The sequence below is a fragment of the Pelmatolapia mariae genome, linkage group LG20 (assembly GCF_036321145.2).
Source record: "Pelmatolapia mariae isolate MD_Pm_ZW linkage group LG20, Pm_UMD_F_2, whole genome shotgun sequence".
Lineage (NCBI taxonomy): Eukaryota > Metazoa > Chordata > Actinopteri > Cichliformes > Cichlidae > Pelmatolapia > Pelmatolapia mariae.
In genome coordinates, this window is record NC_086244.1 from 41,019,996 (window position 1) to 41,035,176 (window position 15,181).

Consider the following 15,181-nt stretch of genomic DNA (forward strand, 5'->3'; position numbering starts at 1 on the left):
ACACTATTGCTATTTAGGCACAGTGTTACATTGGGTGACATGCTCTCTCATTTCCCACGTTTGCACACATTCGCATTTTGACCCACAGTTGTAAATAGTTCTCTGTAAAACATCAGTTTAGTCCTCTTTAAGCAATAAAAAACTGCAGTGCTCTGTTTTTAAATGGGTCTATTCTGCTTTACCTGTATTTCTGTTCCCTGTATACTGTTCCAAAGGTGCATGATACTGTAAAACATAGCCAGTCTTTCAATTAATGTGGTTATCATATGTACAAGTAATCGGTCTGAGTGAAAAGCTCAGGATTCAGACTGCTTCACTCACGTACTTTGACACAGTCTTTTGTTTTCTGTTTGACTCTGTGTGATGTCAGTGAGAGTAGGTCTGGTGGTGCGCATATAAGCCTTATTCACATGACTTTATAAAACCTTGTGAGGGGCAGCCAATCAGAAGAAAGTTATCTGAAAGGGAGCGGTAGGGGACCGAAAACAGATTATTTTAGATGAGCATCAGCTGAGGAGCTTCATAAATGATTAGTGTAAGATTACTCTGAACTGTGAAGCATGAAAGGGTACACACACAGTAAACAGTAGAGATTAAGCATATTAAGTTTGAAATGAGCAGACCCTCTCAGACCCACTTTAAGGAAAGAGCTCTGAATTTGGGACCAATTTTTTACATCTTCGATAAAAAGCTCTCTGTCCCACAGCTTGTGGCTCAGTAACATGGACAGGGCAGAGAAGGACTGAGCAACAAAGCACTAGAGTAGGGCTGGGAGATATGGAAAACAATCTAACTATTTTCATATTGATATATGTCATGATATAAAATACAAGGATGACTTTTTCTCTTCCTTTTTAATTTTAGGTGAGTTGTAAAAATATAAGGTCAATTATGGTTTAAATATTATTTCTGTCAGAAGCTGAACATTATAAATGTACTGCAACAACTGTATTTTAAATTAATAACATGGTTTAAATAGCAAACTAAAGCAAAACCTTTAAGTGTTACAGTGGTCCCTCGTTTATCGCGGGAGTTAGGTTCTAAAAATAACGCGCGATAGGTGAAATCCGCGAAGTAGCCAACTTTATTTTTTACAATTATAGGCTGTAAAACTCCTCATTACACACTTTATACACTTTTCTCAGACAGGCATGAGCATTTCACACTTTTCTCACTTGTTTAAACACTCAAAGTTCAAACCTTCGTAGAAAAATAAGTCGAGTATTATAGAATGAAACCAAGGCACCCGCGGCTGCCTTTGACCGTGCAAAACACGACATTGTTGTGTTTGTTGGGGAGAAAACTTACAGACATACAGTACAGCACTTCAGAGTCACATTGCTAGCGATCGAAGATTTATGTAAATTTGACAAGCTGAACGCATTCTGTACTGTAGAGGAGACACGGCACGAGATTGATTGAGAATGGTCTACAGGCACTCAGGACGCAAAACACAATGCGCTGTCAAAAAAAAGCATGCAAAATTGCACCAAAAAAGAAAAAAAAAAAAATCCGCGAAACTGCGAGGCCGCGAAAGGTGTAGCGAGGGACCACTGTACAGAAAAACACAAAGAAACTGAAATCTTTTGATCAGTTCCAAAGAAATAAAGTAGATAATTATGTATAGAAATAAACTGTTTAGAACTGATGATCCTTCGTTCACATGTGAAAACATTTCTTGAATTTGTACTAACGAGAACAGAAATAAAATGGACATATTCACTCAAATGTGATCGCTTATGGTCCAAGGGAAGTGTTGTACAGTGTCAATGAAGTGAGCAGTGAGGTTTATGTATGATTTGGTGTGCAAGTCATGCCAACATCAGTCTGATGTGGCAAACACAGTTGTTCGGATGTAGCTAGAAAAGCGAGAAATGTTTACGGCCACGTTGGTAGTCAGGGTCAGTCTCTTTATTTAGCTGCTTAAGTCTGACATGTCTGACTGTGGCTACTGAGATAATGTTGTGGTGTTACCTGCATTTGTCTGCATGCTGCTGTGCTTCTTTGCCGTACTTTAAATATCCAAAATATCTCCATACTCCCAAATTCCTCGAATCCTTCTTTTCAACACTGTCCTTGCGTTTGAGCCTCGGAGCCGTGTCCGTTGGGGTGTCATGTTCGGTAATGCTGTCACTCAAGTTTTTGTTAATATTTTCAGATGTCATCGTGTCTTTTATCTCGCTGGCATTCCTAATTTACTAGTGCGTAGCAGCCCAAACATTAGCTCCTGTGCTGCTCCTGGCTCCCCCTCCTACGTTCTGTGTTGTGTGTGCCAACCTAAGTTGACATGGCGTTAACTATTCCAATCATATTATTGGTTATGGGCAGCACTATTCTCATTGTCATTGGCCTTTTGTGTTGTCTGTCAAAACGTGGCTGGAATGATCTCTGTTGACTTTGATTATGTTTGGTATACTTACATAGGAAGGTTTTCGCATGATAATTATTTTTATCTGTGTATCACCCAGTTGTACAGTAGAGTGTAGGTTTAGGTCTTCTCGTGGTGTTTATTGACAAAACGGTCAGCAAGGCAAATATTGCATTTTAATGATCCAGTATGAGTGTGTTCAAGTTTGTAATTCTTAGTTGATATAAGCAAAAGCTACAAATGGGAAAAAGACAAAGACAAAGACTCATGGAGCTTTCAGAGAGAACAACCCTGAAGTCTTATAATCATGTATTATGACCGATATCCATGGATTCAGTAAAGAGAATGTAACCAGCTATGTGTCAGGCTATATCTGCTTGTTGTGTTTCAGTTCCTGTTTCTTTAAATCAGTTTAAATTAGTGTTTTGTTGTTTTAGGGTTTTTCGGCTCTTTTTTGACTAGACCCAGTTTATGTCAGTGTCTCTTTAATGTCTGTTATAGACTTTAGTCGTAGGTATTTCCATATTGCGTCAAGTAGACTATAATTTGTTTGAATAATCCGTTGCAGTAGGGCTGTGCGATATGACCAAAATCTCATATCCCGATATTAAGACATCTATCGTCCGATAACGATATAAATCACAAAAATGTAACATTTTCTGTAAATTCTGTGAATCTTGGGCAGCTCGACTTGCGTGAAGTGTTTCCAGCTGGGCGTTGTGTACCTAGAGTCCAGTGTTTTAACTGAATCATGAAACTATACGTTTTTAGACATAGGTTGTAACGGCGCCGTTTTCTTTGTGAGTATTTATTACACAGCGTGCTGCGGGGAAAAGCGTGTTCTAATGTTTGAGTCTAAGGTTTATTTTTTTTTAGCACCTGACGGCTCTTTTTTGCTTCTCATCCGTAAATACTCTGCACCTTTCACGTGATTCAGTTTATTTTGAAAAGTCTCAACAGGATCTTGAGCTTTATTGTGAAAGGTTTATGTGGAAAATAAACAAGCGGACACGCCGTGGTTTTACCGTTGTTGTTGCTAACGACAACGCATAAAAACAAGCGCCTGTCTGTCTGTCCTGTGGTTATATTAAATATAAGAGAAAGAGAGAACTTTAAGAAATTAATATAGCCGCTACAGTGACCATCAAAATGATGAAAAAATATTGCCGTAAACAGTTTATTTTTCGACACTATGAAACAAACGATAGCGTAAAATGAAACGATAGACGTTTTTATATCGTCATCCGATATATATCGTTATATCGAACAGCCCTACGTTGCAGATGCACAAAATGCCAAAAATGTAACTTTATAATCTCAGAAAATATTTTTGAACTTAAACCTTTCAGTTTTCAATAATTCTTGCAAAGTTAAAGTTTTAAGTTCATGGAATATCCTAGTTGTATTGTGTTGTATTTATTTGTATGTTATTGTATTTTTTTAGGGCTACATAATTATAGTTATGATAATCCAGAATTTTGAGATCAGTATTATTCTATTCAAGTATTCTTATTGATTTTAGTGACAAAATACTTGTGTATTGTATTTTTATGTAAACATAACACTGCTTTTACATCCATTTTGTTCTGCTTTCTTACTATTGTACAAATCTTTGCATCAACATAAGATCATCCTCCTTATTTACCCAATTAATTCAGTGTATCTCTTAGATTAGAAATAGAAATTATAAACTTAACACTAAATTAAATCAACATAGAATTCTTTAAGTTTTAAGTTGTGCTACATTTCTGTTTATTGCAGATACATAATGTGTCTGACCTAAGCGTATTCTTAGATACAGATGTCCTTAAAGCAAAATTTAAAATCTCACTCATTTCATTGTGCCTGCATGATGGATATGAGTAAAATTAAAATTGTTCCCAATATGCCATTGCAGAAGGCAGGAAGGCCGTTCATCTTTGCGAGCTAAATGCTATGATCTGTACAGACTCCTTTTTATGGATGTCTGAGGTGATGTCGGACAATTTCTGTTGTCTTCCTTGACCTTTATGCATGCATGTTATTGCAGAATGGGCGAGTTTTCAGAATGTTGAGTAAGATGTTGTGTTGCTTTTGAAACGCAGACACTTGAAACTTTTTTGTGGGAACAGCTCCCAGGTTAAATTTGGGAGATAGGCACCCTCTCTGCTTTAAAGATTTGGCTTAAAACCATCCTTTTTGCTAAAGCATATAATTATGGTAGGATCAGGTGACCCTGAATCCTCCCTTAGTCACGCTGCAATAGGCTTGGGCTGCTGGGATTGTCACATGATGCTCTGAGTGTTTCTTTTTAATCCTGCTTTTCACTCTATATATGTTTATACACAACTTTACATTTAATCATTAATTACTATTATTCTCTGGCTCTCTACCACAGGGTGTCTTTTGTCTTCCTCCCTTCACTCACAACCAGTTGTGGCAGATGGCTGCCCCTCCCTGAGGTTCCTTCCTGTAAAAAGGGAGCTTTTCCGTCCCACTGTCACCAAGTGCTTGCTTGTATTATTTCTCTGTATTATGGTAGGGTCTTTGCTTTCAGTGATCTGCTTTGAGAGCTGAGCTCTTTGCCTTTTGCTGATATTTGTTTTTAATTTCTGTTTAATATAGAAATATAGTATATAAGTCAAAAACAGAGTTTGTACCGTTTCCTACCATCTTAAAGGACTCACTACACGCTATACAAAGTTTAGAACTAATAGTTGTTCGTGAATCACCTTGTTGGTGCAAAAATACTTTTTTTTGGCTGTCAGAGTGTGTTATCTTTGTCTTTTTTTGTTGATTTAACTAAAGAAATGAGAACAAATTATGTTCACAGGCTGCTAGTAACAAAGTGCCTAAAGATACAATTTGTAGTTGGTGTGTCTTTGCTAAGTTGTCTGTGACATGTAAAGACAGCACTGCTTGAATCCTTGAGTTAGCTGTGTTTTTATGCTTGATTGATTCATAAGTGTTTAACAACAACGAAAAGGGAAAGAATAGACCATTTTGAAAAATGACGTGAAAGTTCCTTGGAAGCAAAATATAAAGAAAGAAAGGGTAACTTAAGATTTTTATAGAATACAATACGTTTTTTAGTTTCTTGTCTTGTTTCTGTTTTATCTCTACTGCTGCTTGGATTTACTCTCATTGCTCTCATCATTGAAAAAGAAAAATTGTAACAAAAAACTGTTGTGCATTTAGCAGCTTAAGAGACTTTAGTTACTCTTCTCAATGTCTGGGGACAAAACTCAAAATTCTGAAAATGAACTTACTGCTAATGCTGTTCACTGTGAGCTGGCTGTCAAAGTAAGACACTGTTTAATATAATAAATATAATGTTGTGTTTTGACTTTGCTTGCTACTCCCAAGTTGCCAAAAAGTCAATGACTATATGGGTGATGGTCTTTGGTTTGTGTGTTTCAGGGTTTTATTGTGACTTTTTCCTCTTTGTACATTTATTTATGTTAAGATTAATGCTTTCATTTTTAACTATTGCATAGAAAGCACCAGTTTTGCATCTGACTCTGCCGACTTGCCCCGAGAAATGATTTGATGTAATCTTAATGACTGAGACTGGTAGAACAGGCTGGTAATTTCTCTCTCTCTCTCTCTCTCTCTCTTGCTCTTAGGTCCTGGTGTAGCTACCTCTGAACTGCCTCCACATCCTGTCTCTTATTTATCAGCCGCCTTTGCCTTGATCGCCCCTCTCTCCATCCATTCATCATCCCTTCATCCCCATCAGTAAGCCCAACAGCTGGTCCACCTGACCGTACCTGCATCTGTCCATGGACTGGCCGTGACTCTGGAGGGAGGGGGACAGAAACAAGGAAAGAGTGGAGTCGCAGAGGAGACTACGGAAGAGAAAGCTGGATTCATTCAGATGTCACGCTTCTGAAGTGGCCCTGCTCGCTGTCCTTCATCCCCCTCATCCTCCTCTTCAGCCTTCTTCAGTTATGGAGATTTAAAGGAGCAGTGAGAGATTAGGCCAAGACATTAAAGTGAAAAAAATACATATTACCCTGATATAAAATCATTTTTGAATAAAACATTTAGTCAGAAACAGGATTGTTGAGCACATGAACAACCCTCCAGAATCCAAACCAAAGGGGGCCTGAGTAGACAACGGAGAGAAAGGAAATCACACACACACAAAACCTTTTACTGACATGTCAACAACAGCCACAATGGGTGAAATGGCAAACAGCGCTGTGGAGTTTTACCCCAAAGGGACACGAGGTGGAGGAGGAGGAGGAGGAAGGGCAGATGGCAGCCATGCAGGGGGAGACTTTGGGGTCACAGTGCAGGAGCTCAGGGAGCTGATGGAGCTCCGAGGGGCTGATGCCCTACAGAAGATACAGGACAGCTATGGAGACACAGAGGGTCTCTGCCGGCGACTACAGTCCAATACCACTGATGGTGAGCAGACATGGGTGTAGAAACGGTTCAGTGGGAAGAACTGATAACAAAAGAAGACGTGCCTAGATGGATGAATGGGCTGGTGGAGGAATGGTACAGTGGATGAGTAGCTGGTTGCTGGTTGGATGAATTTATAGAGCAGAAGATGGAGGATGAATGAGATTGTACTCTTGATTGGAGTCAAACACAGGCACCAGCGCATCAGTGGGGATCAGTGTTGGGCAAGTTACTTTGAAAAAGTAATTAATTATAGTTACTAGTTACTTCTTCAAAAAAGTAACTGAGTTAGTAACTGAGTTACAAGATTCTAAAAGTAATTAATTACTTGAAAAGTAACTATTGCATTATAAAAAAAAAGTTTAACCCTCTGGGGTCCAGGGTAGAATTGGCCATTTTAACCACTTTTGATGTTTCCTCTACATTTCACCTTTAAAAACTATTTACTTTGTCTTGTTTGGTATCATTGTTTTCAGCACAACCTCACGTGTCTGAATTTACAGTTATGTTTTCATTTTGACTGTATTAACACAATTGATCTAAAACCAGACAAAAAACATAAAATCCGAGTAGAAAAAAGTTATATTTTTTTACTGTAACAACCACAAACATGTTTATTGAATCATATTTCATAACTTTAAATGTAAATATAAATTGTCAATTTTAAAATCATATGCACAAGTTTTGCAAACAACAAAGTTATTTGCAGCCATTTACTTTTTACCCCTTTTTTTAATAACCATTTCAAACTATTTACATAACAATCAGCTGTTCTTCAATAAGATGCCACACAAATTATTTGTGCCACTCCAAAAAAATAATTCCTGTCCACTATAAAGGAGAACATCACAGCCTGATACCTGCAGGTCTGACAGCAGCAGGTGTGTCACTCATCCTGTTTTTTACCTGGAGACAGCAGTCGCCTCATTGTTCTGACACACAACACAAAACTATCCACAACACTACACACTAACTACACAAGACAGCACATTAACTACACACTCCAAACACGCTAAACGTCACAAATCTCTCACATCTCAAAACTCGCTCTCTCTCTTTTTCTGTTGTCTTTCTTTCTCTCTCTCTCTCGGTCACTCCTAAAACTTCCCCCTCTTCCTAAACAACCAAATGTCATGTTGCCATATCATTTTTGATTGGTCGACATGGTGCATTTTTCCACCAACACGAAAGGGCTGTTTTTTGGGGTTTTTTGGTCATATGCAGAGAGTGCTTGCTAGCGCTGTCCTTAAACAGTAAACATGACGAAACTATTCAGGAAAAAACGCCACATATATGTTGTTTATCATGACTCTGGTTTTACGTGGCCTATCAACACAATTTAAAAACTGGTATATATCACCTTTTTGCTTTATCATCTTGAAGTGGTCATGTGATTGGCTTACCACGACTACTTTATTCTTCCTCAGTCAAACAGCAGCACTCATGCGATTGTTTTGCCCCCTTAGCTCCAGGTGTTGTGCAAAAAAGTGATTGTCGGGCAGAAAGTGATTGCCGTCCGCGGGACCTCGCGCAGCTGCTTAAAGCTGTAGCGCCCAGATTACTTACATAGACAGCTACTTCCATGCAACTGATATAAGATGCGGTAAGCTGAAGACAGCTTCAACCGTCTGTTTGTTGAAAAATAGTAACGTGACCGCACCGCATTTTCTTGTTAGTAACGGTAACGCCGTTGTAACAATAGAAATAGTAATTAGTTAGATTACTTGTTACTGAAAAAAGTAATGCCGTTAGTAACGCCGTTACTTGTAACGCCGTTATTCCCATCACTGGTGGGAATTCTGTCTCATCATCATTTGGCATCATTTGGCCAACAGAAACCAGTCATTTTAGAACAAAGCCACCTTTTATTTTAACAAGCTACAGACATACACTAAAACTGCTAATGATGTTTATTGTTGTGCGCAATATCAATACACAAATGAGTGCAACACATGTTAGATGAATTCTGAATTAAGTGCTGGTGCCTCCATTTTCCTGTAGTTGTAATCCTGACCTTGGAAGGCAGCTTCTGGTTGAGGTGCGTGCAAAGAGAATATGGGCGGATGGTCTGATTGGTGAATGGATGATGGGATTATATTGGATGGGTGAATGGGAAGCTGATAGAGTAAATCAATAAATGGATGAACTACAATCTCTGACAGTATACCTGCAAGGGTGTCTGGTGGTTTAGGTGCAAGTCTGTTATGTTTGTCTCTCAACTGTTAACAATCAAGGAGGCAAAAGGAAAAATAATCATTTTCATAGGCTGCCAGTTACCGGGACATGCTAATAAAATAAATCCTTTTCAAAGTTATTATGATGCCCGAGTGTTGTCTCGCAGTTGTTGAAGCTGTTCAGCTATACCTGTGTTTGCTTAGTGTTTTTCCTGTCTTATTCACATCAGTGAAGTTAGCCTTAATATACCTCTCTGTATGACTCATGTTGGTGGTTTGTGCAAATACTGAACATCACAACATTCATGAAGTTAGGGTTGATTGCAGGACGGTTATAAACCCTCACTCACTAAAGTAATACATTCAGGCCATCAAGATAAGAAGTACTTTAACTTATATCTGTTTTTATATTGTTGTTGTTGTTGTTATTATTATTATTATTATTATTTACAGATTTTCAGTTTTAGTTCAAGAGGCTTAACAAAAGTATTAACTGTTTAGCCTGTTTACTGTTATTTTTGAGAACCCAATAGATTGACAGGTTTATTTTGGTTTTTCAGCATAATAAAGGCCTCTTTTTAGATCTCTTTGGACTTCTTATTGAGAGTTTAATTGAACAGCTAATGCAAGTACAACACTTCTTTTATCTGCTTAATGTGTCATTGAGTCTCAGGGTTCTGGCCTCACCTGGCCACGGACGTGCTTGTCATTACTTTTGAACCTTTCAAATTTGATAAATGTTTTGTTATGTTTTTTTGTCTTTGAATTCGTTTGCTTTTTTTAACTGCCCATTTTTTCAAGTTTGCAGGTATTTCACACCTGCTAGGCTTACAGCTTGTTTTTGCATGTTTAAAGTAGTTTTGAATGAACTGCAAAGTGCATTGACACAAATGAAAAGCACCAACAGTGTTTTCCTTTCTCTCTTTTGTCAAGTCAGTTAGCATTGTCTTTGTTTTACTTTTCTTAGATGCGAAGAGCTGCACGCTAAAAATCTAAATAAAATTGGGACAAATTTATTTAGATTTTTTAGTGATTTTTTTCTGCATTCTATATTAGGTTTTAAACTGCTAATTTACAAAGCAGTGTTAAATTGTCGAGTCTGTTGCTTATCATAACAAACGACTAATGAGAACAGTGATAAATTAGGCTTATTAATTTATTTGTGGTATGATTTCAGTATTTGGTATCAGCAGATACCTGAAGCCAAAGTGCCAATATCATCAGTACAGAACTGGAAAAAGTTGGATTGGTGTATATTGGAGATTAGTTATCGCTAATGTTTGATTATTTGTAGACTTAAACAATGAATAAATAGGATGTTTTGAAACAACTGAAAACTATTTTTTTAAGGCACAATGAGTTTGGGTAATAAACTATTTGATAATTAGTCTGTGATAAAGCTACACAGCAGAGTGGAGTCCAACAATGGTAGGAAGTAGGACAGGACCTCCTGGGGCCTAGATACTAGTGACTGGAGAGATGATGAGGTGTAGATGGGGAGGCAGGTGGCATGAATGAGAGTCTGAAAGGTAGAATGACAGAGGAGCACAGAATTAAGGCACAGAGAACAGAGAAAGCTAACTGGCTTGCAGAAGGTGGGCAAGCAAATTAATGGACCAGAGTAATGACAACAGAATTGAGTTTGACAGCTTGAGAAAGGAGACGTGATGTAACAAATTGACTTGCCTGGTGGCGGTAACTTGCCAGAGTTGCTGATGGTTTATCATATTTACAACATTATATATTATCAGCAATATATAATAATATCAATATTCATGTAATATTCTAAATTTAAACATTGATGGTATAAAAGATGGATATAGCCACCATAATGCCATCTATAGGTTTGTGAGCACTCGTTCTGAAGCGTTAAGATGAGTGTTATTTGGCAACAACAGCTTTGTGTTTTGAAACCAAATATGGCGGCTCTGACTGTGAAGCTGCTTGCTCATTGGTTAACAACTTCCCAATTACAAGCCATTAGTCAATGATCAGATCCTTGGTCTGCTCCTCCTTTCTGGCATGTATAATGACTAAAAATTGCAAAATGACCTGAATGTTTTATTCAGTATGTGGAAATCAAATCATGTTAATATCTTGGGAGAACTTGGCCGTTGATGGAGGTGAAGTTCATCATTGTTGTCAGATATCTCACCTTTTTGTTATATTTAATGTTAGTTAAACCACTAACATTAGCCACCATGCCTCCAGTCTCACGCTAACTGCTATTGGAGACATGGTGGGCGCCGTGTGAGATTAGGCCGTTACAGAGGCACAAACTCCTGCCATTTTGTGAAAGACAAGGGTATCAGTCATGTTTAATGTTGTTAACTAGCGAGGTCCAGAAAAAGATGTCAATAGACAATGGCAACCAAGTGTTTTGTGGTTGTACTGCCTGTTTATGCCGTCTCAGTTCGACCTAGCTACACCAACAACATTACTCCTCTTTTGCTTTGTCTTCTTTATAGTTGTACACAAGCTGAGCATTAGACAAATTGCTCACATTGATCAACATCATAGTAACAAGGAAACCAAGGCTTTAAATTTGGACATCAGTCCTTCTTCTCAGTGTGTAATAAACTGTCGCTTATCATGACACAATAGTGAAAGTTAATTGATGTGCACAATGGCCCTTTTTGTTCACAACCCACAGGGATGTGGTAAGTTGTCATTGTTAGGTTGAAGTCATTAGTTTGCCCTGGAGATTAGCAGCCAACACACCCCTCAAACCTGAGGTGTGCCCACTGCCCAATATTAATACTGTGCAGTACTGTAGTGCGGTTGCAATGCAAAAAAAAAAAAAATAGATGTAATGCTAAGTAGTAAAAATGACATTATTTTTCTGTTTGGTCACTGTAGAAGGTAATTCGTTCCGCTGCTACTTATATAGCCTTATTCTGCAACATGGCCTGAGATGCACTGTCTTGTAATAGCCAGTTGACATCCTATTGTTCCACATATCTATCCCAATAACAGCACGTATAACTATCTCATTATTGTCTTTTTAGGTAACAAATTTGAAGGAATGTGCATATCTCCACTCAAAAGAAGTATGTTATGTAAATCCAGATAAAAACGGTTGATTTTCTTCTGTTTTTCTTCTAATATATGAAGCTGATAATTCTACATTATGTGACCATGTGACATACTGGCATCATTATTGTGTCACAGAAAAATGTAATGTGAGTACATTAATGCATCAATTGGTAATGCTTTGTAATGATTGGTAACTGTTGTTACATTTATAACATTGCAGTTCACATAAAATTCATGGCCGTTCTGATACATTGACCTGTTCAGTTTGCTCCTCCTCTGGTTTCTGAGTAGAACATTATGGATGAATTATTACAGCTTGCAGTCTGTGAGGAGGCGGGGAGCTAGGCTTGAGTGAATGGTGTAGGTGTTGGTGGAGATGGAGATGGAACTGAACCAAATTGCATATTCAAAGATTTGCCCCTATTCAGGGACACGGAGGTTTACTTTTACACACGTATAATTCATGGCAGAGTATGAAACTTTTAAATATGTAATGTCAGCGTTTATCACACTTTGGTAGGGTTGCCCAGGTAGAATGATGTCTGGCTCAAGTGTACTTTGAGCTTTTATCTTTTTATACACTATAGTGAACAGCCGATCTGTGATTAACTTAGGAAAAAACATTAACTAGGAATTAATTTTGTCACAGTTATATTGATAGTTCTGCTAACCAGCTAGCCCTCCCTGCCCCTCTCAGGTGTTTAAACTGATTCAGCTGCTTTTTCAGAAAGACTCTTATCTAGCAGTCAAAAGGAGATCGACAATGCCAGGAGACAAACTTAACTTAATAAATAAGTGTTTCCCCCAGAATTAGATTGTATTGCATTTGCATGTGTGTTCCTGTGCATGAGAGAAAGGCGCACCCACGCTTTCTTAAATGAATTCATAATGCTACCAATATATTGTAACATGATAATAATAACAATAATAATAATAATAACAATAATATTATAGCAATAATCAGGTGTTTGTCTTATGAGTTCTTCCCATTTCATCTTTATAGTTTTGCACTGCCACTGGCAACAGTATTCCTCTTTTTGTTCTGCAGACTCAGTGAGCTACAACACAGTATCGCTGGCTCTCCAGCTGGTTCAGGTTCTGGTTAGACTGACCTTCCAACTTGCAGCAGAAATCCAAATCCAATATAGCAGAACAATTACCATCGCCAGCTGCATTTCAAATGGTGGACGTTCAAATTGGCTACAACACAGACCTTATGTTAGCTGGTAACCAGTTTATTCAAAATAAAAGTTTGTGTATTATTCCAAACTATGTTGATTACATGTTGTCTCGGATAAAAAAGAACATGAAAAGTGTGTGTGTGAGAAACACTAAACAAGTCAGCTGATCTTTTCATACAACTAACTGATTAAGCAACTAATTTCTTCTGCAGTGCTGTAAATTTTTCATGCAGTCTTTTTTTCTGACACACATGATTCCCAAAGATCAAGTTATAATGAATTTGCCAAACTAGATTTTGGATATTTGTGTCTTTAATATTTGTGAATGTGTAGATGCGCACACTTGTGTATTCTACCAGGGGTGTGGTACCACACTACGCCCACTCCTTCAACTAGTTTGTAACCTAGCAACACAACGGCAGAGAGAAGTTGGCTTGGGAAGTCAGCAAGAGAGAGTGAAAGAAGAGTGAGATGGTGATGAACAGAGAGAGGTGAATAGAGCAAGAAGTGAGAGAGAGTGTGTGTGTGTGTGTACTCAAGTGCAAGTAAAATCTGTGAGATGTGTGTGTAAGAATGAGAGACAGAGAAGAGAGATTGAAAAAACACGAGAGGGGTGGTGGGTGTTGAGCTACAGTAAGTCTGTGTTGAGTGTTGCTAATTTGATACTGTGAGCTGGGCAGGAGTCAGTGCAGCAAGTCCCAACAAACCTAATGCAAAAACACACACATAAATACACACACGGTCACTCTCTCCCTCTCTGACACGGTGTCATGTATCTGCAGATGTCCCTACAAAGCACAGTTGGCAAACAACACACAAACACACACACACACAAATGGTGATCTCCACACACTTTGACCATCTTCTCTTGCACTGTGCTCGCTTTCACAAATCACATATGGTGTCATCTCAAAGCAGCCAAAGTGCAAACACACATGAAGAAAGATGCTCCTATCCCCACCTTGTAATGATCTGCTTAAAAACTTGTGGCTGATAATTTCCGTGAAATATTTTCTGCTCCAGATCTGACACACCAACAAAAGCTGCTTCTTCTGCTCTCTATGATTACAATCACGCAGAACATAGAGCTGGAATGTGTATTGACAGATCAGATTGGAGACTATGGGTATATACAGTGTTGCACAAACAGACACACCAGGGAAAACACACCACACAAGTATACATTATGATGCAGTTAATGCTGAACATCATCTGTAACATGATCCACCGATCAGCATGGAAGCACTCTCTCTCTCTCACTTACGCACAGTGTATGGATACTAGAACACTGCAGTGTGAGACCATTATACCAAGACTGAAGACATGGAATGGGAGAAGAAATGATGAGAAAGAGGGCATAAGATAAACTGTGTGTGTGTCTGTGTGTGTGTGTGTGTGTGTGTGTGTGTGTGTGTGTGCATGTGTGTGTGTGTGCGTGTGTGTGATGTGGTTGAGGGGTTGAGGAGGAAAAGCTAGAACAGCTTGCCGCATTGTCAAGGACACATCAAGGGGAGATTGAGTGAGGGAGAAAGAGAGAGGAGGAGGAGTAGAGAGGCTATGGAAGAGAATGAAGAGGTGGGACTAATAAAAGGAGGATACAATTACTCAGCATAAGGTCACCTGTTTTCTGTCTCTCTCTCTCTCCTGTTGCCACACAACTCTTCAGCAATGCTGGGAGCTACATATGACTCCTCTCCTGCAAGCACGCTGGAGCAGGATGTCTCAAAACACACACATGCATGCACACAAGTCATTGAGCTCAGCCAACCACAGTAGCATACAAATTGCCATTTCCTATCCCCCGCGGCCAATCACAAAAGAAAAAAATGATTCTGCTTCAAACCTACCATGCAGGAGAAATGACATCACCTGTTGCTGGGCAGAAACCTCTTAGAGACAGGAAGCCCTGGTCCTGATGTCCTAGTCACTATGGAAACGGAATCATTTAGGGAGGGGAGAGGAGGGTGAGTATGGAGATGTATTACCTTCATAGATGTATAGTTGTAGTCAGTAGTTTGCATACACTCATCATG

General features: G+C 38.6%; 1 protein-coding gene across 5 annotated transcripts in view; it reads left to right on the top strand.

The window, feature by feature from the left end:
• Positions 1-15,181, top strand: part of atp2b3b (ATPase plasma membrane Ca2+ transporting 3b) — a 68,998-nt gene that overhangs the window by 4,019 nt on the left and 49,798 nt on the right. For all 5 annotated transcript variants that reach the window (XM_063463602.1, XM_063463598.1, XM_063463599.1 and 2 more), the window contains exon 2: positions 5,974-6,760. In XM_063463602.1, coding sequence (XP_063319672.1) covers positions 6,511-6,760 — 250 coding nt within the window. In that variant the 5' untranslated portion in view covers positions 5,974-6,510. The remainder of the gene's footprint in view (positions 1-5,973; positions 6,761-15,181) is intronic.